The 25,538-nt window shown below is 40.0% G+C and overlaps 1 protein-coding gene across 1 annotated transcript in view; it reads left to right on the top strand.

The window, feature by feature from the left end:
* CSMD1 (CUB and Sushi multiple domains 1) overlaps positions 1-25,538 on the top strand; it is a 2,494,699-nt gene that overhangs the window by 1,433,999 nt on the left and 1,035,162 nt on the right. The window contains exons 13-14 of the mRNA XM_040430026.1: positions 19,582-19,764; positions 20,333-20,659. Of these exons, the coding sequence (XP_040285960.1) occupies positions 19,582-19,764; positions 20,333-20,659 (510 nt within the window). The remainder of the gene's footprint in view (positions 1-19,581; positions 19,765-20,332; positions 20,660-25,538) is intronic.

Below are 25,538 nucleotides of genomic sequence, written 5' to 3'. Positions count from 1 at the left end.
ACTGAATGTCACCAGTCAGATGACAGGCCAATCAGCTATTAGCTTGTTCTAACACATAGATAAAAAGGGAAATGCTACGTGAACATAATAACAGTCTCATTATGCACAATACATGTTTTATATAATTTTAAAAATCTTGGTGTAAACTCATAAAAAAATTATTTTTTGTGTCCCTAGATGACCAGACAAGATTGTACACTCCAAATGACTTTATAGTGTGGTCTATAATATTCAAGTAAATATGGGATTAAGGAAATGTGCTACTTGGTTACCATAACTAGCAAAAAATTATTAGTCATACTGTAAGTTAATACACATCCTAGCAAAATGCTCCAAATATGCCTTAATGTTAGAATGGCAGTCCATGGCTACCACTGTCCTGTGCGCATGGACACTGGCTTTCTATGTTTACATTAGGGTTCTTATTTAATGTATCCCTGTTCAGTTGCAGTACTGCAAGTGTTAACCTTCTCATTTTTTTTTGTAAGCTGCTGATTCCAATTGCTCTTCAGCCTGGGCTATATAAGTTGGACTGTCTGTTCCACACCTTGCATAAGCAATTTGATATCTTGCTAGGTCTCACTGGATTGCTAGAGCTTGTAAAAGAGCTATAATCTGCTTGTCTGCCTTTGCTATGTATCGAACTCTGCCTGATTCCTGCATCCTGACCATCTTCCTCCTGATCTGCCCTGAACATGTTCACCATACTGAACCTATGCCTCCTCCCCTGACCTTTGGACTGTTCCATGGATTTGCACAAACTATTCCCACCCTGACCTCAGCCTGTTATTGACTATGTGTATTCCCTCAATCATGCACCAGTGTCTTTGACACCCATGGGTCAACAGCCAACCACACAGGTCATTTCCAAAAGGTCACAGCCTGGTGGGTGAAGGTCAAATTCCTTTATAGGGGTTAAAGAGTAAAAACCAGGGTACCACCAGGCTAACACCCTGAGGATTAGCCCAATGTGAAATCGTTTGGTTGGCACAGTGGGTCCACATTCACTGCCTATAATACAATAGATATATGTTGAGGTAAGGTTTAGAGGTAGAAATAGGATATATTTTAGTTGGGATACAAAGCAGAAATATATTGTCAATTTTTTGTTTTTTAATTCATGACCAGGTAGCTGCTACAGGCTAACCAATTTCCATTTTATTTTATATTTCTTGACTTCAAAAGCCACCTAAGTGCATCTAGATTGTATAAAACCTTTATTGATTTACCCATCATGCTCTCACAACAGCAGGATTGTTACAGGGTAGTAAACTATTTGAGTAACAGCTTTTTATTCCAGCCTGCTGGAAATGCAATTATCCAAACAACATGGGGTATATTAACTTTTATTAATGTGCACAATCGATAAATTATTTTATAGAAACCAGGGTGAGAACCCATAATGCTACTAAACATATTTGTTTGAAATAATTTTATTCATGTCATTTGCAAAATGGATCAATGTTCTAAGTAGAGATGAGCGAATCGAATCCCACGAAGTGGAATTCAATCCGAATTTCAGGATAAATTTGAGTCGCCTAGAAGCCGAATTTCCTTGTTCTTCGTGTCAGCGAATCAATTTAACCTGAAATAGTATAAAAAACAAAAAAATTCTAACTTACTTCCTCCATTTGCTCATGACGGGCCGCCAGCCTCCATCTTGCTTGAAGATCTCGGGCGAAATCCCTTGTGGCGAGAGATGATATCATCACGCCGGCCGGCGTGATGATGTCATATGTTACCATGCCAGCTGGCATGATGACATAATCTCGCACCGCACAAGATTTCGGCAAAGATCTTCAAGCAAGATGGTGGCGGCCGGCCCGTCACGAGAAAATGGAGGCAGTAAGTTTGATAAAAAAAAAAATTATTGTTAATTTTACACTCAGATGCCGCAATCATGTGTGAACGCGGCATCTGAGGGGTACAAAGACGGGGGCGGCGCTATTGCAGCTCCCTGTCATTGCACCTGCTACTTACAATAAAATGCGCTTCGTAATAAAGTAATTTGTCACAAATCATATTTTTTTGTGAAATTCGGCGAATCAGCCAAATTGAACTTGTAAAAAAATTGCTTATCTCTAGTTATAAGTCCATTAAAATGTTCCATACAATAAGTTTCTTATGTATGTGTTTTTCTAAAATAAAGAGATCTAATCTTACATATGGACAAAATAGCAAGTTTTGAGCATATATTAGATGAAACTGTTTAAACACAAAAAATAAAAATAAAAATCACCTGTCAAGGGGAGAGATATATCAGGCAGCAAGTAAACAGTCAGTCATTTAGGTCGATTTTTTGGATGTAGGAACCTGTAAGGCTAGCTCCACACTTGTGGTAATGCTATCTGGCAGGCTATTCCAGCAGACCCAATTGACTATAATGGGATCCGGTGGGGATTTGGCCCATTTCCGCCATGAACGCCCGGCTTCCGCTGGACAAAACCAGTGTGTGCACCAGTTTTTGTCCTACAGAAAACTAGCACTCATGCTAAAAAGTGGCTGGATCTAATTATAGTGAATGGTGTCTGGAGATGCATGGCAGTATCCATCTTGGTAGGATAAAATGAACTCTAGCAGACTGTCCCTCTGCCAGAAAAGCTTTCTGGGTAGGTTTACTGCAGGTGAGTAAACATTTTTTTAATTAACATACAAATTGGCTTAAGTGTATCAAGGATGGGCCCTAGCCACTCAATGCAGCCTAGGTCATCCTCTTTAAATCACTGGACACTCCCTCTCAACTTGATTGACAGGGCCAGTCATAACACTGCTGATGCCTGACCCTGTCAATCAAGTGGAGGAAGGGTTCAGCGCTGCAGAGAGGGGGAACTAAGGTGCATTGGGTGGCTAGGACCCACCCTTGGTAGACTAAAGTGGTAATTTTCATATTAATAAAAAATTATGCCTCAGTAATGGTGCAATGGATGTGCTAAAGAAAGGCATGCTTTCAATCCCTTCAGAACCCTGCCATTTTTCACCTTAAGGACCAACCCATTTTTTGAATATCTGACATATGTCACTTTTGGCCGATTTTACATTTTAATAAATCTTTCCAGTAACAAAGCAAGGGTTAACAGCCAAACAAACTCAATATTGCCCTGACCCCATATGTGATCTTAAACTGCTATACGGGCAAAAGGCAGGGCGCAGAAGGAAAGGAACGCCATATGGTTTTTGGAGGAAAGATTTCACTGGGATAATTTTAAGTTGCCATGTCACATTTGAAGATCCCTAGAGTAGAAACAAAAAAAAAAATCCCATTTTGGAAACGATGTGGTAAGGTGGCAGTTTTGTTGGTACTATTTTTGGGTACATTTGATTTTTTGTTGCTCTATATTACACTTTTTGTGAGGCAAGGTAACAAAAAATAGCTGTTTTGGCACCATTTTTATTTTTTCTTATTTACAATGTTTATCTGACAGTTAGATCATGTGGTATTTTTATAGAGGTTGTTACGGATGCGACAAAACCAAATATTACTTTTTTTTGGTTGTTTGTTTCAGTTTTACATAATAAAGCATTTTTGGAAAAAAATATTTTTTAGTGTCTCCATATTCTAAAAGCCATAGTTTTTTGTTTTTTTTTCTTCCTTAGGCGACTGTCTTATGTATATTGATGAGCGGCAGAGGTCATATTCGAATTATTATATTTTGCGAATATTTTGTAGAATATTTGTTGAATATTCGCAAATTTGTATATTCGTTAGGAGTAGTGTTGATTGTGAATTTTTGTTATACGAATTTTCGTAATACAAATTTTCGTGATGCAAATTTTTGTAATGAGAATCAATGAGATCGTAAAAACTCAAATTCGTTGGTATATTCTAACCCCCAGGCGTTCCCATGGGAACAGGTTCGCTTGTCGGGGAGGAGTATGCCAAAGTGAAACAACTTTACAGATTAAAAAAAAAACGAATATTCTAGAAAACTAATATATTCGTTTTTTTAGAATATTCGTAATATTCAAAAACAAGAATATATAGCAATATAGCGAATATTCGAAGAAAAAATATATATAATATAGAGCAATTTAGCTAATATAGTGCTATAATTTTCTTTGTCTAGTAGTTGTAATTTTTTTCTCATCTGAAGTTCAGATTGGAAATAAATTACAACTATAAAAAAAAGATTATAGCACTATATTAGCAAAATTCTTCTACATTCGATTTTTTTTTCGAATATTCGCTATATTGCTATATATTCTTGTTTTAGAATATTACAAATATTCGAAAAACTAATATATAGCACTATATCAAATATATTTGTTTTTTAGAATATTTATCTTTTTTTCTATCTGAAGTCATGATTCCTCCCTGCTTAAGTTACTTAAGCAAGGAGGAATCATGACTTCAGATGGAAAAAAATTACGAATATTCAAAAAAATGAATATATTTGACATAGTGCTATATATTTGTTATTTAGAATATTCGTAATATTCTAAAACAAGAATATATTGCAATATAGTGAGTATTTGAAAAAAAAGTAATGTAGAACAATTTAGCTAATATAGTGCTATAATTTTTTTTTTTAATAGCTGTAATTTTTTTTTCCAATCTGAACTTCAGATGAGAAAAAAATTGCAACTATTAGACAAAGATTATAACACTATATTAGCTAAGTTGCTCTATATTTGTTTTTTTGAATATTAGTTTTTTTTTTCTAATCTGTACAGTTGTTCCACTTTGGCATACTCCTCCCCGACAAGAGTCCCCGTCACCATGGGAATGCCTGGGGGTTAGAATATACCATCGGATCTGAGTTTTCACAATCTCATTGATTCTCATTACGAAAATTTGCATTACAAAAATTTTTATTACGAAAACTCGCATTACGAAAATTCGCAATCAACACTACTAAAGTCAAATATATTGCAGCCTTCTCATTGGCCTACAAGCTAGAAGCAGAGAGGGATCATGTGTACTGATTAAAAAAAAATTCTCAAATATTCAAAATTACGAATATATATCACTATATTCTAAATATTTGCAAATTCCTGAAGTGCCGATATTCGAGATAAAAATTTGCAATTCGAATATTCGTGATCAACACTATTTATGTAGGGGCTCATTTAATTTGGTGTAAGATGACGGTTTGATTGGTATGATTTTGGGGTGCGTATGACTTTTTGATCGCTTGGTATTACCCTTTTGTGATGTAAGGTGACAAAAAATGGCTTTTTTTACACCATTTTTATTTTATTTTTTACAGTGTTCAGTGTTCAGTGTTCAAGGGTTTAGTTCATGTGATATTTTTAGAGAGAATGTTCATATGGATGCAGTGATACCTAATATGTATACTTTTTTATTTATTTAAGTTTTACACAATAACGCATTTTTGAAACAAAAAAAAAAATCATGTTTTGGTGTCTCCATATTCTGAGAGCCATATTTTTTTTACATTTTTGGGGGATTGTCTTAGGTAGGGTCTTTTTTAAGGATGAGATGTCAGTTTGATTTTTATAATTTTGGGGTACGTATAAGTTTTTAATCGCTTAGTATTACACTTTTTGTTATGTAAAGTGACAAAAAATGGCTTTTTTGACACCTTTTTTATTTTTTTACGATGTTCACCTGAGTGGTTAGGTCATGTGATATTTTTATAGAGTGGGTCCTTTTGGATGTGGCAATACCTAATATGTATACTTTTTTTTATATATTTAGGTTTTACACAATAATATCATTTTTGAAACAAAAAAAATCATGTTTTAGTGTCTCCATAGTCTGAGAGCCATTGCAAGAAAATTTAGACTAAAACCTTCAGGATCACAGGTGCATATCCATGAAGCAAACATAATTACAAAAAACTAAATGGCCGCACACCATTATATATACAAACAATAGAGCTAAGAAATGGGGGTCATTCTAGATAAAAGTGGTACAATACCGACTATAAATGATTATACATGAATAATGGAAGCTCTTAGCGCACATACGTGTCGGGCCCACCTACCAGGCGTCAAGGTGGCTTCTGCAGATGGGTCCCTATCACTAAAGAAACTGCCTCACTTTGGACTTACTTAAGCCTACAATATTCAGGGCAGTGTAGGAACCAGCTGCAAAAATATTCTGCTCAGAAGTCCCAGGTAGATGGGCGTGTCGAGTCTAAAAGGGGTGCCACCCCCAACATGTTGCAAGAAAATTTAGACTAAAACCTTAAGGATTACAGGTGCATATCCATGAAGCAAACATAATTACAAAAAACAAAATGGCTGCACACCAGTATATATACAAACAATAGAGCTAAGAAATGGGGGTTATTCTAGATAAAAGTGGTACAATTCCTACTATAAATAATTATACATGAATAATGGAAGCTCTTAGCGCACATACGTGTCGGGCCCACCTAGTCTGAGAGCCATAGTTTTTTTTTATTTTTTGGTCGATTGTTTTAGGTAGGATATAATTTTTGCGGGATGAGATGACGGTTTGATTGGCACTATTTTGGGGTGCATATGGCTTTTTGATCGCTTGCTATTACACTTTTTGTCATGTAAGGTGACAAAAAAATGGCTTTTTTAACACCGTTTTATTATTTTTATTTTTTACGATGTTCACCTGAGGGGTTAGGCCATGTGGCCTAACTTCTCTATTGTAATGCATTGGCTGTAAGTGTACTACACACTAGTGTTGATCACGAATATTCGAAAAACTAATTTTTTGCGCGAATATCGCCACTTCAAGAATTCGCTAATCTTTAGAATACAGTGCTATATATTCGTTATATCAAATATTCGTAATTTTTTCCATATGAACACATGTTTCCTCCTTGTTTCTTGCTTGTGGGCCAATGACGTCATTGGCCCACAAGCTCCTTAAGCAGGGAGGAATCATGACTTCAGATGGGAAAAAATTAAGAATATTCTAAAAAACGAATATACGTTTAGCACTAAATTCAATATAGTGCTATATATTCATTTTTTAGAATGTTCGTCATTGACTATTTTATTGCTGAAATCATATTTTCTATTTTTGAAACATGACAACATTGTCCATTATTCTTTAGAGCTGACTTCAAAGCCAAACCATTTAATAATAAACAGTAAAAATGTAATAAAATATGCTACTTTGTCAGTTACATTAGTTATATTTGTTGAAAAGTGATCCTTTCCGCAGTCCATTTAACCCGAAACAAAAACTTTGATCACATTCTCCCTGTCCTGTATTGCTTCCCATCAATATGTATATGTAGGCAATGGGCATTCAAAGAAAATGAATCACTGGGTTCAAACGTCCACCGCTGAGATACTGAGCTGTAATTATTTAAATGTACCATACACTGCAGAGGTTATACAATGATGTCAGTGTGAGATGATATGTTTGATCTGAGCTTCAGATGTCACATCTATAATTCTGGCTTCTTTTTTGACATCTCGAGGAAGGTTTGAAATGTCAAATGCCATTCCAGCTAGCAGAAGTTTTACAAATATCAAGCACTTGAGTTATTTCTTAGATACACTGAGTACCCTGCAGTTAAGAAAATAGACGTCAAAAGACAAGCAGTGATAGATAGAGAGACAGACCTACAGACAAGAGGTCGAACGTCAAGGTATTGAAGTGAGAGAAAGATAGTTTCGTAATTTACCCATATGTGCAACACATTAAGCCTTAACTCAAGTGATGTTTTTAGAAATACAAAGTTTGCAATGTAAGCATGAATAGCATTCAGTACTTAATTAGCTAATAACAATACAACAATGATCTATACAATAAATGTGGAATACACCAATCAACCCTAACAATTTTCAGACACTTCCATCCTATATTTGAATCATATATTAAGAACATACACGTGAATATTCTATGTATTTCTTTTATAAAAACCTCTCTGGGGTGGTCTTCCAATGTCCTCATCCTGAAACATAAGTGGTTGGGCATCAGTGCACTCAATCTCTTCCACTTCTGGGGCAGGGCTATGTGGATGGCCCCGGGAAACCCTGCTAGCAGAGTCATCAAAAAGCAGAAGAGACTGTTCCATGACTTGGGGCTCAGACCGCTTGGCTGATTTGCAAGGAGGTGAGGTGAAAGACTGATGGCCATGGGCTGTAGGTGCCAACTCTGATCTTACAGCAGGAGACTGGGTGGGAGACAATGTGAAGAAACTGGAGGCACTGTCAGCCACTCAATCTACTATCACCTGTACTTGTTCTGTCCTCACCATTCGTAGAGCCGCATTTGGCCCTACCAAATAACGCTGAAGGTTCTGTCGCCTACTCTTACCTGAGGAAGGTGTTTCACTTGTGCATCTAGCTGGCACAGATCGACCACGTCCTCTCCCTGCAACAAGAGCTGCACCAGCAGCACCACGACCGGCGCCACATCCCTTATTTGACGCTCTCCTCATTCTTTGTATTCACCCACCAAACTAACTAATGATTTATGTCAGGCGACAATGTAACCGCCAATAGTCAACAATTAAGTTCACTGAGAGTAAGGCAGTGTCGGTGTCATTAAGAGGAAAAATTTCTTGAGGCACAACAGCGTGATAGGTGAATTTTAGTAAATTACTTCACGGTCACATTATTTTATTTTTTTTCAACTAACCATGTAACTTCAGTATTGACTGGTTGTATTTGACTGTGACAAATTCAGCAAAGGCCCTAAATGTAATGTCTTGCACAAAATGGGTGTTTTTTTTTTAAAACCAGAATATAACAGCGGTATCTAACGCTTGTATTTGACTGTGACAAATTCAGCAAAGGGTCCAGATGTAGGGTCTTGCACAAAATGGGTGTTTTTTTAATACCAGAATATAACTGCGGTATTTAAAGTTTGTATTTGACTGTCAAAAATGCAGCAAAGGCCGCAAATGTATTATCTTGCCCAAAATGGGTGTTTTTTTTAACCCAGAATATAACAGCAGTATCTAACGCTTGTATTTTACTGTGACAAATGCAGCAAATGCCCCAGATGTAGGGTCTTTCACAAATTGGGTGTTTTTTTAATACCAGAATATAACTGCAGTATTTAAAGTTTGTATTTAACTGTCACAAATGCAACAAAGGCCGCAAATGTATTATCTTGCCCAAAATGGGTCGTTTTTAATACCAGAATATAACAGCAGTATCTAACACTTGTATTGGACTGTCAGAAATGCAGCAAAGGCCGCAAATGTATTATCTTGCCCAAAATTGGTGGGGTTTTTTAAACCCAGAATATATCTGCAGTATTTAATGTTTGTGTTTGACTGTCACAAATGCAACAAATACTGCAAATGTATTATCTTGCCCAAAATGGGTGTTATTTTAATACCAGAATATAACAGCAGTATCTAACACTTGTATTTGACTGTGACAAATGCAGCAAAGGCTCCAGATGTAGGGTCTTGCAAAAAATGGGTGTTTTTTTAAACCCAGAATATAACTGCAGTATTTAAAGTTTGTATTTGACTGTCACAAATGCAGCAAGGGACCCAAAATGTATTATCTTGCAAAAAGTGGGTGTTTTTTAAACCCTGAATATAACTGCAGTATTTAAACCTTGTATTTGACTGTCACAAATGAACATATGCAGTGCTGGTGCTTTGAACTTGCACAAAATGGCAGCCAATGCCCACCTAACTAAGAGATGGATAAAAAAAAAAAAAAATTGTCACTGGGCTTAGGGCAGGGTAAAACAAATGGTGCACTGCACCCACAAAACAAAATCGCTGTAGATCGCAGAATTAACAAGCACTTCTGATAACACATTCTTTCCTATTTTCTCCCTCACAGCAGCAGCATCCTATCGCTACACTAATAAGAGCAGAGTGACGTGCAGCGCTACGTGACTCCAGCTTATATAAAGGCTGGGTCACATGCTGCATTGGCCAATCACAGCTATGCCATTAGTAGGCATGGCTGTGATGGCTTCTAAGGGCACACGAGTTAAACACTTGTTGATTGGCAGCCTTTCAAAAAGCGGCATTAACTTGCCGAACACCAAACTCGAACCCAAACTTTTACTGAAAAGTTCGGGTCCGGGGTCCAAAAATCCTAAAGTTCGGTACGAACCCGAACTTTAGAGTTCGGGTTCGCTCAACCCTAATCAATATCAAAGGAGTTAGACACTTTATGGCTATGTAAGACCAAAGTGTATGTAAGATGCCTATATGGAAGTGATATAGCATTTGTTTATATGTTGTTTTGTTTCCAAGATCTTCTGTGCTGTCCGCATAGCAGTTCTGTCCATAAGATTAAATCTACAGGATTTACTTTATGCTGTTAAAGATAAAACAGGGCACATCATAGGGTAATACTGTTTGTAGACAGGTAAAATAAATGGTTCCAATAAAAGGCTCACCTTTGGTGGTTGTGCTACCTGTAGGCACAACTCTAGTGAAAGCTTTTCTAGATGTGTACCGGAGTCACGATTTGATGATGGATCTGCAGCCGCGTAGGGATGACTTCTTGTTGGAGATACCTGAGGTCTTCAAGAAGTGATAAGATACAAAAGTATGTAGATAAGATATCCCAGGGCGCAAAAACCAATCCAGATGATGATAGTCAAGAGATACTTTTATTACAGGAATAAAATGCGTTTCGGGAAATAATTCCCCTTCATCAGGTACATAACACTGCATATAGAATACACAATATTTATATACACACAAAAAACTGCCAAAACACAAAGTAGGCGGGGCTAAAGGGGGGAGTGGTTAATGGGGAAGGGTCCCCAGCAGATGTGTACTGATGTTAATAATCAAAAAATAAAGTTTTGAACATGTTGCAGAGGTCATTAGTGGCGTGGTGAGGCCAGGGTTATATGAAAAATATTCACCGATTGAGAACCATGCTCCTAGGCACGGAGCGCTCATACTGTAAGGAAGATCACGTGATTTTTGCGCCCTGGGATATCTCATCTACATACTTTTGTATCTGTCCATAAGATGGCACTGATAGAGGGTCATGTGAACAGACACATCACTCGGTCTCCGTATTCAAACACACTACACTTGCAATGAACTTCCAACAGTGAAGTGCAGATGGCAGGTGCCATATATTTGAATGGAGGCCCTACATCAGCAGACATTTTATGGACAAGACCCCTGTGTAGGCAACACAAAAGACTTGGCAAACAAGGGTGAACACCTTATAAAATATGGAAAAATGTCAGAAAATGTAAACAAAGGCTATATTAGTAAGACCTCTTTCACACTGGCGTGTGCGGCCCATGGATGCACGAGCACAGTCCGTGGGCAGCCGCAGTGGATCGCGGACCCATTCACTTGAATGGGTCCGCGATCCGACCGTTGCGCAAAAAGATAGGACATCTTTTTGCGGAACAGAAGTACGGGACGAAACCCCACGGGAACACTCCGTATTGCTTCCGTAGGGTTCCGTTCCATGGTTCCGTTCCGCACCATTCCGCATTTCCGGATTTGCGTACCCATTCAAGTGAATGGGTCCGCATCCGTGATGCAGAATGCCCACGGAACGGCGCCCGTGTATTGTGGCCCGCATTTTGCGGGCCGCTCATGCCAGTGTGAAAGAGGCCTAAGTGTCATATACTCATCTCATAAATACATTGGTCAACAATAACCAGAAAGTGGCAAACCCCTTTAAGTTTATTAAACACCACTTTCTGATAGATACCCTGCTAAATAGACTCTGAGTTCATCAAAGCTTCTGAAGGTGACCTATGGTATATGACTTTTCAGGAGATCCCTTAGGCACCTTTCACACGATTTTTCCGCGCGAGTGCAAAACATTGTAATGCGTTTTGCACTCGCGTGAGAAAAATCTCGCGTTTGGTACCCAAACCCGAACTTCTTCACAAAAGTTCGGGCTTGGGATCGGGGTTGTGTAGATTGTTTTATTTTCCCTTATAACATGGTTATAGGGAAAATAATAGCATTCTGAATACAGAGGGGTTAAAAAAATAATAATAATAATTTAACTCACCTTAGTCCACCTGATCGCGTAGCACGGCATCTCCTTCTGTCTTCATCTTAGCTGTGTGCAGAACAGGAACCTGTGGTGACGTCTCTCCGGTCATCACATGATCCATCACCATGGTAAAAGATCATGTGATGGATCATGTGATGACCGGAGTGACGTCACCACAGGTCCTGTTCCTCCACAGAGTTAAGATGAAGACAGAAGGAGATTCCGGCTCCGCGATCAAGTGGACTAAGGCTACTTTCACACGAGCGTTCGGAGCGGATCCGTCTGATGTTTCATCAGACGGATCCGCTTCGATAATGCAGACGTTTGCATCCGTTCAGAACGGATCCGTCTGCATTATTACTTAGAAAATTTTCTAAGTCAGAAAGTAGCCTGAGCGGATCCGTCCAGACTTTACATTGAAAGTCAATGGGGAACGGATCCGCTTGAAGATTGAGCCATATGGTGTCATCTTCAAGCGGATCAGTCCCCATTGACTTCCATTATAAGTCTGGACGGATCCGCTCGCCTCCGCACGGCCAGGCGGACACTGAGCGGAGCGGAGGCTGAACGCTGGCAGGCGGATGCATTCTCAGTGGATCCGCCTCCACTGAGAATGCATTAGGGCCAGACGGATGCGTTCGGGGCCGCTCGTGAGCCCCTTCAAACGGAGCGCACGAGCGGACACCCGAACGCTCGTGTGAAAGTAGCCTTAGGTGAGTTAAATTTTAATTTTTATTTTTTTACCCCTCAAGCGCTGTTTTTCTATGCATTCTGTATTCAGAATGCTATTATTTCCCTTATAACCATGTTATAAGGGAAAATAATAATGATTGGGTCTCCATCCCGATCGTCTCCTAGCAACCGTGTGTGTAAATCGCACCGCATCCGCACTTGCTTGCGGATGCTTGCCATTTTCACGCAACCCCATTCATTTCTATGGGGCCTGCGTTACGTGAAAAACGCACAAAGAGGAGCATGCTGCGAATTTCACGCAACGCACAAGTGATGCGTGAAAATCCCCGCTCATGTGAACAGCCCCATAGAAATGAATGGGTCGGTATTCAGTGCGGGTGCAATGCGTTCAACTCAAGCAATGCATCCGCGCGGAATACTCGCCCGTTTGAAAGGGCCTTAGGGTACTTTCACACTTGCTTTAAAGTTTTCCGGTATTGAGTTCCGTCCTAGGGGCTTAATACCGGGAAAATAATGATCAGTTTTATCCTAATGCATTCTGAATGGAGAGCAATCTGTTCAGTATGGATTAGGATGTCTTCAGTTTAGTCACTCTTACGGTATTTGGCCGGAGAAAATACTGCAGAATGCTGCGGTATTTTCTCCGGCCAAAATTCCAGAACACTTGCCGGAATGCAGGATTTGCATTATTTTCCATTGAAATGCAATAATGCCGGATCAATTATTCTGGCAAATGGATCGGTTTTCCGGTCGTGCGCATACGGCAGACCTTTTAAAAATGCAAAAAACAATATACTGGATCCGTTTTTCGGATGATACCGGAGAGACGGATCCGGTGTTTCAATGCATTTGTTAGACGGATCCGCATCCGGATCCATCTGCAAATGCTATCTGTTTGCACATGGATTTCCGGATCCAGCAGGCAGTTCCGGTGACGGAAATGCCTGCCGGACTTCACCAACGCAAGTGTGAAAGTACCCTTAGGTCCTTTAAATGGGAGTGTGGGGCATCCATGGATCGGATCCAAATCAATGAACCTTAGGTGTCCCTGTGACCTGCACACAAATGCTGAACATACAGTGCTGCATTTTTTGTATTGATAGATAAATATAAATATAGATAGATAGTTAATTCTTACAAAGAATTGCAAAAAAAATAATTTAAATACTCTACAAACATAAAAATATCAATTGTCTGTCATTAAAGACTACCTTAAGAATAACAAGGAATAACAAGACATTTATTTTATGTAGAGAGAAGAATTTAAAATATGTGCTTTGTGACGTATAGTTTTTATATAGTATGTGGCTATATATTTGTCATGATTTAGTTCTATATTTTAGGAATATTTGAATATGTTGGACGTGGACCGCCTGAAAACTAGCTGCCAAATAAGCTGATGACCAAGCTGTTTCTGATTATTTGACCACCTGGGGTCAAATAACTACTTAGTACAGAAGAGTCTCGTTAGTTAGTAAGTTCAAACTTCAGTTATTTGGTGAGTTATTTTCATCAGTTATTGTGAGCCAAAACTAGTAGTAAAGCCTACACAAAGATTAGGTGTAATAGAGTTGCACCTGTTCTATGCTTTTGACCCACACCTGGTATTGGCTCCTAATAACTGATAGAAATAACTGACCAAATATAACTGAAGTGTGAACTCTGCCCTAGGGCTCATGCACATGAACGTATTTTCTTTCTGTGTTCGTTCCAGGTTTTTTTGCGGACCGTATGCAGAACCATTCATTTCAATGGGTCCGCAAAAAAAATGTTAGTTACTCCACCTGCATTCCATTTCTGTATGTCCATATTTCTGTTCCGCAAAAAAAATAACATGTCCTATTAGTGTCCGCATTACGGACATGGATAGTACTGTTCTATTAGGGGCCAGCTGTTCCGTTCCACAAAATATGGAATGCACACGGACGTCACCCGTATTTTTGGCTGATCCATTTTTTTGCGGACCGCAAAATACATACAGTCGTGTGCATGAGCCCTTATAGGAAAAAAAAAACAGACAAATTGCTCCACCAACTCCCCCGAAATTCATTATAGCTAATATGTTCTTTTAGCAAAAAAATTAGTCTGCGTCGTTATTGCAATTGTTTATGGTCGGAACTATGTTGGTATTACTAGAGAAATCGCTCCACCAAACTGGACCAAATTCATCATTCTAGCAAAACACATTCTGTTAGAGTGAATAAATAATACAATTTTCACTAACAGCCACAACGAATTTTAATACAAATTCTGTCACTGTGAAGTGTAACGAATTTTTACCCACGTGGATACCCTCCATAAGGTCCGCAATCCATACTATGAGCCCAATGGTATTTTTGCTTTCTTAAATGTATTAGGGTTAAAATCAGGGATGGGCTGAACATGGTTGATGGATCAAACATGGCTGCTGAAATTATTTGCCATAAGGCCTCATGCACACGGTCAGTATTTTTTCACGGTCGCAAAAAGGGGTTCCGTTTGTTCCGTGATCCGTTTCCGTTTTTGTTTCGTGTGTCTTCCTTGATTTTTGAAGGATCAACAGACATGAAAAGTGAAAAAAAAAAATCTAAGTCAAGTTTGCCTTGAAAATGATAGGAAAAAAACGGACACGGATCACGGACGCGGATGACAATCTTGTGTGCCTCCGTGTTTTTTTCACGGACCCATTCAAGTCAATGGGTCCGTGAACCGTTGTCCGTGAAAAAAAATAGGACAGGTCCTATTTTTTTGACGGACTGGAAACACGGATCACGGACGCGGATGACAAACGGTGCATTTTCCGAGTTTTCAACGGACCCATTGAAAGTCAATGGGTCCGCAGAAAATCACGGAAAACAGAACAATGGACACGGAACACAACAACGGTCGTGTGCATGAGGCCTAAGGGAGAGGAGCCTGAAAACTAGATTCCATATAAGATAGTGACCAAACAGGAGCTGTTGCTGGTATGGTATAACAGCATCTGAAGGGTTAAAACTCTGCAACTGCCATAACCACCAGTTACAGACATTAATGCTAGGTGTCTGCTCTTTAAAACAGCAGACATCCAGCTGCCATAGTGGCCCCTGCATGTGCCAGGGGGTGCCATTTTTAAATGCCCGGCCACCAACATGAATATACTGTTGGCAGTCGGAAAGAGGCCTTAGAGGCCTGGCTATACCTGATTTATGGCAATTTGTGACTAATTAATATGTAATACATCTAATTTCTTGTCCAAGTTCGGCAAATTGGCCAAATCAAATTTTTCTAATTTTTACTCATCTCTAGCTATTAGAAATGTTTCCATTGAAATAATTCATGAGCAAGCAGTGGCAAATATGATGCAGAAAAATGACATTGAATATACACTTAAAAAAGTCTATATTTTTCATATATTATTTTTATTTCATTTTTATTATTTAGTCAAAGCAGGCGTATTTTTTTTTTTTATCCAAGTAAAACTACTAGTGAACTAATTTTTGAAAAGAAGCATAACATATAATTTGCAACCGTACTTTGTTTGTGACCTAACCACCCGCCCTGGCATTGCAATTGCCAGAAATGACAATTTTATGCTGACAGCCTGGGGCCAGGAAAAGATGTCCATAGCTATGTGTAGATATGTGTATATGTATATGTTTATATTAAGGCATATTTAACAGATTCCTGTGCATTTAAAATATCATATAGAAATATGAAATTACATTTCAGTAAAAAAAAAAAAAACACAAAAGAAAAAAGCAATAAAACACTTTTAAAACTAAACACTCTTTTTAAATTATTTTATTAAATAAAAATTATTTATAGAAGATCTGTCACTTTATTATGTTCCCTTATGTAAGGAATGCTTATTACTGTACACCTACAAACCTAGCTATCATCTACTCCTAATAGCAAAAATTAGGCCCCTTGCAGACGAGCGTGTCCAGATGCGGCCCGGTGCATTGCGGCAAACCCACGCGAGTAGGTATGCAATTGCAGTCAGTTTTGACTGCGATTGCGTTCCGTTGTTCAGTTTTTATCGCGCGGGTGCATTGCGTTTTGCACGCGCGTGATAAAAAACTGAATGTGGTACCCAGACCCGAACTTCTTCACTGAAGTTCAGGTTTGGGTTCGGTGTTGTGTAGATGTAATTATTTCCCCTTAAGGGAAAATAATAGCATTCTTTAATACAGAATTCTTAGTACAAGGTCAATTGAGGGTTAAAAAACAAATAAAAATTAACTCACCTCCTCCAATTGATCGCCTAGCTGCCGGTCTCCTGTTCTTTCTTCAGGACCTGTCAAAGGACCTGTGGTGACGTCACTGAGCTCATCACATGGTCCATTCACATGGTTCATCACCACGGTGATGGACCATGTGATTGGAACATGTGATGTGACATCACCACAGGTCCTTTAGCCGGAAGCTCATGATGAAAGAAGTAAGAAGAGACCGGCTGCTACGCGATCAAGAGGAGGAGGTGAGTTAATTTATTTATTTTTTAGCCCTGAATTGACCTTCTACTAAGCATTCTGTATTAAAGAATGCTATTATTTTCCCTTATAACCATGTTATAAGGGGAAATAATACAGTGAATAGACTGTCATCTTAGCAACCATGCGTGAAAATCGCACCGCATCTGCACTTGCTTGCGGATGCTTGCGATTTTCACGCAGCCCCATTCACTTCTATGGGGCCTGCATTGCGTGGAAAACGCCCAATATAGAGCATGCTGCGATTTTCACGCAGCACACAAGTGATGTGTGAAAATTACCCTTCATGTACACAGCCCCATAGAAAAGAATGGGTCCAGATTCAGTGAAGGTGCAATGCGCTCACCTCACGCATTGCACCTGCGTGGAAATCTCGCCCGTGGGAAAGAGGCCTTATACATAATTTTCTGTCATTTGTCATAGTTATAAGTTCGGTGTATTCATGATGGGAATAGGTTTTTCAATTCTGCTATTAGCTAAACAGCACACATTTCCAAATACAGACCTGCTGCCATAAATACCACATATAAATGTATTTCACCATTAGGGCTCATGCCCATGAACTTAAGGGCTCTGTGCCCGTGCTGCAGTCCATAAATTGCGGCCCGCAATGCATGGGCACCGACCGTGGGGCAGCCGCATGCGGATCGCGGACCCATTCACTTGAATGGGGTCAACGATCCGTATCCGACTGTCCGCACCGCAAAAAAGTAGTGCATGCAATACTATTTTGCGGTGCGGAGGCACGGCCAGAAACACCATGGAAGCACTCCGCAGTGCTTCTGTGGGGTTCCGATCTGTGCTTCCACACCGCCTCTCCGGATTTGCGGACCCATTCAAGTAAATGAGTCCGCATCCGTGATGCGGAATGCACAGCTAGTGACTCGTACATTGCAGAACCGTCGTATGCGGTCCGCAGCACGGGCACGGAGCCCTTACATTGTTGAGCATGAGCCCTTATACAAATGAATAGAAATTAACATTAAAGGGGTTGTCCAATTTTTTTTTCTCTAGAGGGAAGCTATCCAAAAATATCAGAATACTAAAAAAATATATACTTAAAGTGGTTGTCTCCCTTCAGCAAATGGCATTTATCATGTAGACAAAGTTAATACAAGGCACTTACTAATGTATAGTGATTGTCCATATTGCCTACTTTAGTGGCTAGACTCATTTTTCCATCGCATTATACACTACTTGTTTCCATGGTTATGACCATTCTGCAATCCAGCATCGGTGGCCGTGCTTGCACACTAAAGAAAAAAGCACTGGCCTCTCTGGGGGTAGGAACCCTAGGAACAAGTATAGGCTGGCACTTTTTCCTACAATGTGCAAGCACAGCCACCAATCCTCGATTAAAGGCTGGTCATAACCATGGAAACGAGCAGTGTATAATGTGATGGAAAAATGAGTCTAGCCACCAAAGGAAGCAATATGGACAATCACTATACATTAGTAAAGGCCTTGCGTTAACTTTCTCTACATGATAAATGCCATTTGCTGAAGTGAGAGAACCCCTTTAATGCTCAAGAAAACAAGAGGATGGGGAAGGAAAGAGTGCGAGTGCTGGAATGGAGAAAGCTTGGGACCATATATAATATTTTATACCGATGTTCCAATAGCTTCCAGTCTAACTTTACTTGTAGTTTGCTGGTATTTGAAAACAACTGTGAAAAATACATTATCAATACTGGTAAAAGAGTATTAATACTTCATGACATGGCTTTAAAGGTGAATAATTTTATCAATTCTTTACTATATTCCAGACCTTTTATTCACTTGTCTGTGCAGAACATGTGTATGGCAGAATCGTGATAAAACGGATCCATTAAATGAAGTGTCTTTTAATGATTCCAGTGCACAGAAATTTGACAATACAATATAATGGAAAATACACAGAATACAACAGAAGTATAATGTATAGGCTTTTGCTATAGTTATGAGATCAATATAAGTTATGGGAACATAGGAATTTTTTAAATCCCTTTGCCATCAGCTTTTTCATGGATGATTCATCTCCATTTAACCATTATTAGGCTTCTTAAAGCTGCAAAATGAACAGTTAAATGTCTAATTATTTTACTGTTTGCTTGTATTGGATTTGAATTCTTTCACACTGTGCCTGGTCATATTGATTTCTGTGTGTTTGAGCATGACCTGTAGATTCAATGTACTTAGTAGTGTAGTCATGCAGTAACTCATTTTTAAGGAATAGAACAAGTGAAAAAACATCTTTAAACAACAACATAACCGGGAATAACTAACAGACATGAAAAAAAAAACAAAAAAAAATGATACTGTATATGCAGTACAATAAAATTGTGAATAAGCGCATCTAAAAACATAGATGAAGAAATATAGGAAGACTGCAAGGTTAAATGCAGCAAATTCACAGAATATAATAGTATTATTCACAGCTGGTCATATTTTATAATATTATACTTATTTATTTTGATGCATTTAGCAGCATATTATTCATATTAACCATACTTTTTCAATAAAGAGTTTTATACATTTTATCTGATTTATGTTTTAACACTTCATGTCTTTCTGTTTTGTTTTTTTTATTCAGAAATTGAGAAAGGTGGATGTGGGGATCCAGGAATTCCTGTGTATGGTAAAAGGAATGGAAGTAGTTTCCTGCATGGGGATATACTAACGTTTGAATGTCAGTCAGCTTTTGAACTTGTTGGAGAAAAAACAATCACATGTCAACAAAATAACCAGTGGTCTGGAAATAAACCAAGTTGTGTTTGTAAGTGGTTTTATGGCATTTGTAAAGAAGAAAAAATATTATGCAATATACAATGATTATCTATCTATCTATCTATCTATCTATCTATCTGTCTGTCTGTCTGTCTGTCTATCCATCTATCTATCTATCCATCTATCTATCTATCCATCTATCTGTCTATGGATATATCTATCTATGTAAATATTAAAAAGAAAAAAGATCGGTAGCACTGTTAAGTTTGCAAATAAGAAGCAGCACTCCAAATATAGTGAAGGGTGGTGGCCTCATTATGTTAGGCTAGATCATCACAGTTGGGTTAACAAAAACGGGTGTACCACCCTTCACCATGCTTGGAGTGCTGGCTCTTCTTTGCAAATCATCTATCTATCTATCTATTTATCTAATTATCTATGACATTATGCTTCTAGATCCATGCTGGTCAGTATGAGCTTGTACTGGACTATAAGTAAAGTTATATAAAATATGTTCAAAATTAAGAACCTGTAAATCACTTAAAATACTATATACTGTATGTATACAGTGCTCCAAAATCTTCCTCTAATATCATATTTTGAACCTTCTACTCCAGTTTCCTGCTTCTTCAACTTTACCACACCTTCTGGAATAATCCTTTCTCCAAACTACCCAGATGAATATGGTAACAATATGAACTGTGTGTGGTTGATAATATCAGGGCCAGGAAGTCGGATTCATCTGATCTTCAATGACTTTGATGTGGAGCCACAGTTCGATTATGTTGCCATGAAGGATGAGGGCATTGCTGATTTGCCTGCTCTAGGAACATTTTCAGGGAATGAAGTACCCTCTCAGATTGCAAGCAACAGCCATATTGTGCGTTTAGAATTTCAGTCAGATCATTCAACAACTGGAAGAGGCTTCAATATAACCTATACTAGTAAGTATCATTCTAGATGCTGGAATCACTATGTTCTTTCTCTGGTCTTCAGATGAACATTATATGTTCTGAATGGGTTGCTCCCATCTTACAGCATTACTGCTAGAATATTCCGGTCAGTGAAGCTTTTCCCAGTAGCTCTACCTTGTGCTGACGTTCAAGGCCCACTGCTGTGCAGAAAATTTGCTGCATACCTTAATTCACTTTATGCAACTCTAAGGCCTTTTTTACAAATATTTTTGTAACAGTTTTTTAGGGTTATTCATATTCAATTCATACACTTTTCACAACCTTTTTATGCAGTGACCTTTTTGGGTCAAAGATTTTTCACACTTTTTTCAGGCTTTTTTTCCCTACAGAGAAGTCTTTTGGAAAATGTTTGAACACATTGTCCAGAGTATGCTGCAATTTAAAACAAAAATGCACCACAAGTGAATAAAATGCCACTGCATAAAATGGTGTATTAATAATTCCCATAGACTCACAGCTGGAAGCAGTATTTGTATTTTTTTTTACTAAAAAGAAGCATAAAAAATGCCAGTGAAAATGTCACAAAAAACTATGGCACAAATTTTATAATCCTATAGTACCTTGGACAGGCTGTCAGGACATGCACTAAATTTATCATAGTGGCTCAGGCTGGATAATACATGTGGTACAGGAATAACTGTGTTTGTCTAACTCTGTACTAATTGTTAGAGAACATTTTAGAGCAAACCATGTAATGCCCTTTTCCCACAATAGACCCACTTCTTCTAAGAACCAACCCATTTTTGACCAAGTGAGAGAAACCCCAGCTGCACCAAACTGAGCCAAAATTGAGCGAATTTGTGGCACTTTTTAGACAGACTATGAGCACAGACACACGAGTAAATCTGTGTCTATGTGCAAAATCAGCCTTAAAAGGAATCTGTTACATTGAACATGGTGTCTGAGCTTCAATCAGTATGTTCTAAAGCAGGATATGCTGAGTAGATTGACATATAGCATTATGGGGGAAAAAAATTGTATAACTTTTTATATACTTTATTTACTTAAATTCCTGATAATTCTGGGTTTGAAGTCAAGGAAGTGGTCCTATCAGTGATTGACAGCCTTTCCTCTATGACTATGCATGCAGAGATAGCTTTCAATCACTGATAGCACTGCCTCCTGGAGTTCAAAGCCCAGAATGAGCATGGATATAAATAAATAAAATACAAATTATACTAAATGTGGTATTATACCATAAAACTGTACATCAATCTGCTCAGTTCCTCATGTTTTATAACATGCTATATTTATTTAAGACTAGAGTTGAGCGGACACCTAAAAGTTTGGGTTCGGCAGGTTCGGCCGAACTTGAAAAAAAAATTCGGGTTCGGGACCCTAACTTGACCCGAACTTGACCCGAACTTGACCCCGAACTCGAACCCCATTAAAGTCAATGGGGACCCGAACTTTTGGGCACTAAAATGGCCCTAAAATAGTCCTGGAAATGGCTAGAGGGCTGCAAAGGCATCAAAATGTGCTTAAGAGCATAACAACTGTTCTGCAAACAAATGTGGATAGGAAAATAACTTAAAATAACATAAAATACTGAAAAATTCAAAATAACAATCTGGATCTAGGAGTAGGAGGTTGAGGAGGCGGTGGATGGGTGGATGTGGCGGTGTAGGTTGACGTGGCGGTGTAGGTGGAAGTGGCGGTGAAGGAGGAATAGTTAGCCAACACTAATTTGTGTTATTTTTTAGTTTTAAATTGGGGTATCACCCAAAATATTGGGACATATAACAAAATAAAACTAAGAATAAGTGCACTTAAGTACAAGAATGGATGGTTGAGGCTGGTATAAATGTCTATTCTGCACAAGGTACGGACAAGTCCTGTGGGATCCATGCCTGGTTCATTTTAATAAACGTAAGCTTGTCCACATTGGCTGTGGCCTGTGATAATGCTCGTTGCCGTGCTAAACACACGTTCACACTATACACTGGCTGCAGGGCAGGTCAGCACCTCCAAGGCTGACAAAGCTTTAGCACATTTTGGCCATGCTAACCCTGCCTTCTCAGGTACTGGTGGTGCCCCAGCTGCGTTGGCAAACTCTGCCTCCTCCTTTGCCTTTGCCTTGCGCTTCCACTGTGCACCCACTGTCAGATGGGAATGCTATCATCAGCGTGCGCTTGTAGTCGTGCATCTTCCGATCAGTAACAGATGTTTTCACTAAATTTAGTTCCCTGTCAGCAATGCAGAGCAGAGGTTCATTCACGGCAAAAGGGGGTTCATGTAACTCAGCAATAGAACAGAGGATTTTGAGAGATTTAGGCCCCAGTCACCCAGGCACAGCAGGGGTTCATTCACGGCAAAAGGGGGTTCATGTCATCCAGCAATAGATCAGAGGATTTTGAGAGATTTAGGTCCCTGCCAGCAATGCAGTGCAGGGGTTCATTTACGGCAAAAGGGGGTTCATGTCACCCAGCAATACAACAGAGGATTTTGAGAGATTTAGGCCCCTCTCAGCAATGCAGAGCAGGGTTCATTCACGGCAAAAGGGGGATCATGTCACCCAGCAATACAAAAGAGGATTTTGAGAGATTTAGGCCCCAGTCACCCAGGCACAGCAGGGGTTCATTTAAGGCAAAAGGGGGTTCATGTCACCCAGCAATAGAACAGAGGATTTTGAGAGATTTAGGCCCCTGTCAGCAATGCAGAGCAGAGGTTCATTCACGGCAAAAGGGGGTTCATGTCACCCAGCAATACAACAGAGGATTTTGAGAGATTTAGGCCCCTGTCAGCAATGCAGAGCAGGGGATCATTCACGGCAAAAGGGGGTTCATGTCACCCAGCAATAGAACAGAGGATTTTGAGAGATTTAGGCCCCTGTCAGCAATGCAGAGCAGGGGTTCATTCACGGCAAAAGGGGGTTCATGTCACCGAGCAATAGAACAGCGGACTTTGAGAGATTTAGGCCCCTGTCAGCAATGCAGAGCAGGGGTTCATTCACGGCAAAAGGGAGATCATGTCACCTAGCAATAAAACTGAGGATTTTGAGAGATTCAGGCCCCAGTCACCCAGGAACAGCAGGTGTTCATTCACGGCAAAAGGGGGTTCATGTCACCCAGCAATAGAACAGAGGATTTTGAGATTTAGGCCCTTGTCAGCAATGCAGAGCAGGGGTTCATTCACGGCAAAAAGGGGGTTCATGTCACCCAGCAATAGAACAGAGGATTTTGAGAGATTTAAGCCCCAGTCACCCAGGCACAGCAGGGGTTCATTCATGGCAAAAGGGGGTTCATGTCACCCAGCATTGCCAGCAATAGAACAGAGGATTTTGAGAGATTTGGGCCCCTGTCAGCAATGCAGAGCAGGGGGTCATTCACAGCAAAAGGGGGATCATGTCACCCAGCAATACAACAGAGAATTTTGAGAGATTTAGGCCCCTGTCAACAATGCAGAGCAGGGGTTCATTCACGGCAAAAGGGGGTTCATGTCACCCAGCAATACAACAGAGGATTTTGAGAGATTTAGGCCCCTGTCAGCAATGCAGAGCAGGGGTTCATTCACAGCAAAAGGGGGTTCATGTCACCCAGCAATACAACAGAGGATTTTGAGAGATTTAGGCCCCAGTCACCCAGGTACAGCAGGGGTTCATTCACGGCAAAAGGGGGTTCATGTCACCCAGCAATAGAACAGAGGATTTTGAGAGATTTAGGCCCCTGTCAGCAATGCAGAGCAGGGGTTAATTCACGGCAAAAGGGGGTTAATGTCACCCAGCAATACAACAGAGGATTTTGAGAGATTTAGGCCCCTGTCAGAAATGCAGAGCAGGGGTTCATTCATGGCAAAAGGGGGATCATGTCACCCAGCAATACAGCAGAGGAGTTTGAGAGATTTAGGCCCTTGTCAGCAATGCAGAGCAGGGGTTCATTCACGGCAAAAGGGGGTTCATGTCACCCAGAAATACGACAGAGGATTTTGAGAGATTTAGGCCCCAGTCATCCAGGCACAGCAGGGGTTCATTTACGGCAAAAGGGGTTCATGTCACCCAGCAATAGAACAGAGGATTTTGAGAGATTTAGGCCCCTGTCAGCAATGCAGAGCAGAGGTTCATTCACGGCAAAAGGGGGTTCATGTCACCCAGCAATACAACAGAGGATTTTGAGAGATTTAGGCCCCTGTCAGCAATGCAGAGCACCTGTAGCGTGCGCCTGTAGTCACACATTATCCGATCACGCTCCAGTGAGGGAATTAAGGACGGCACATTGTCTTTGTAACGGGTATCCAGCAGGGTGGCCACCCAGTAGTCAGAACACGTTAAAATGTGGGCAACTCTGCAGTCGTTGCGCAGGCACTGCAGCATGTAGGCGCTCATGTGTGCCAGGCTGCCCAGAGGTAAGGACAAGCTGTCCTCTGTGGGAGGTGTATCGTCTGCGTCCCCCGTATCCCCCCAGCCACGCACCAGTAATGGGCCTGAGCTGCGTTGGATACCACCTCGCTGTGAACATGCTTCATCCCCATCCTCCTCCTCGTCCTCATCCTCCCCCTCCTCGTCCTCCAGTAGTGGGCCCTGGCTGGCCAAGTTTGTACCTGGCCTCTGCTGTTGCAAAAATCCTCTTTCTGAGCCACTTCTAAAAGACTGGCCTGAAAGTGTTAGAGATGACCCCTTGTGGCGAAACCAACCTCGCCACTGGGTTTTGGAGGGGCCTGGTTGCCAGCCTCTTGCCCCAGGATTATGGGCCCTCTCATCAGCCCATGCAAAACCTAAACCCCGTGGCGATTTGACTGTGTTTGTGACATCTGAGCGCTCAGATCCAAGCCATATGGGGACATGTGGGGTTTTGAGGTGTGTGACAGAACCATCTGTCTGTGTAATTGTATTGAATGTTATGTGAGGATACCC

This window comes from Bufo bufo, chromosome 4 (assembly GCF_905171765.1).
Source record: "Bufo bufo chromosome 4, aBufBuf1.1, whole genome shotgun sequence".
Classification (NCBI taxonomy): domain Eukaryota; kingdom Metazoa; phylum Chordata; class Amphibia; order Anura; family Bufonidae; genus Bufo; species Bufo bufo.
Note: the sequence above shows the minus strand (reverse complement) of the source record. Positions and strands in the feature narration are given on the sequence as shown.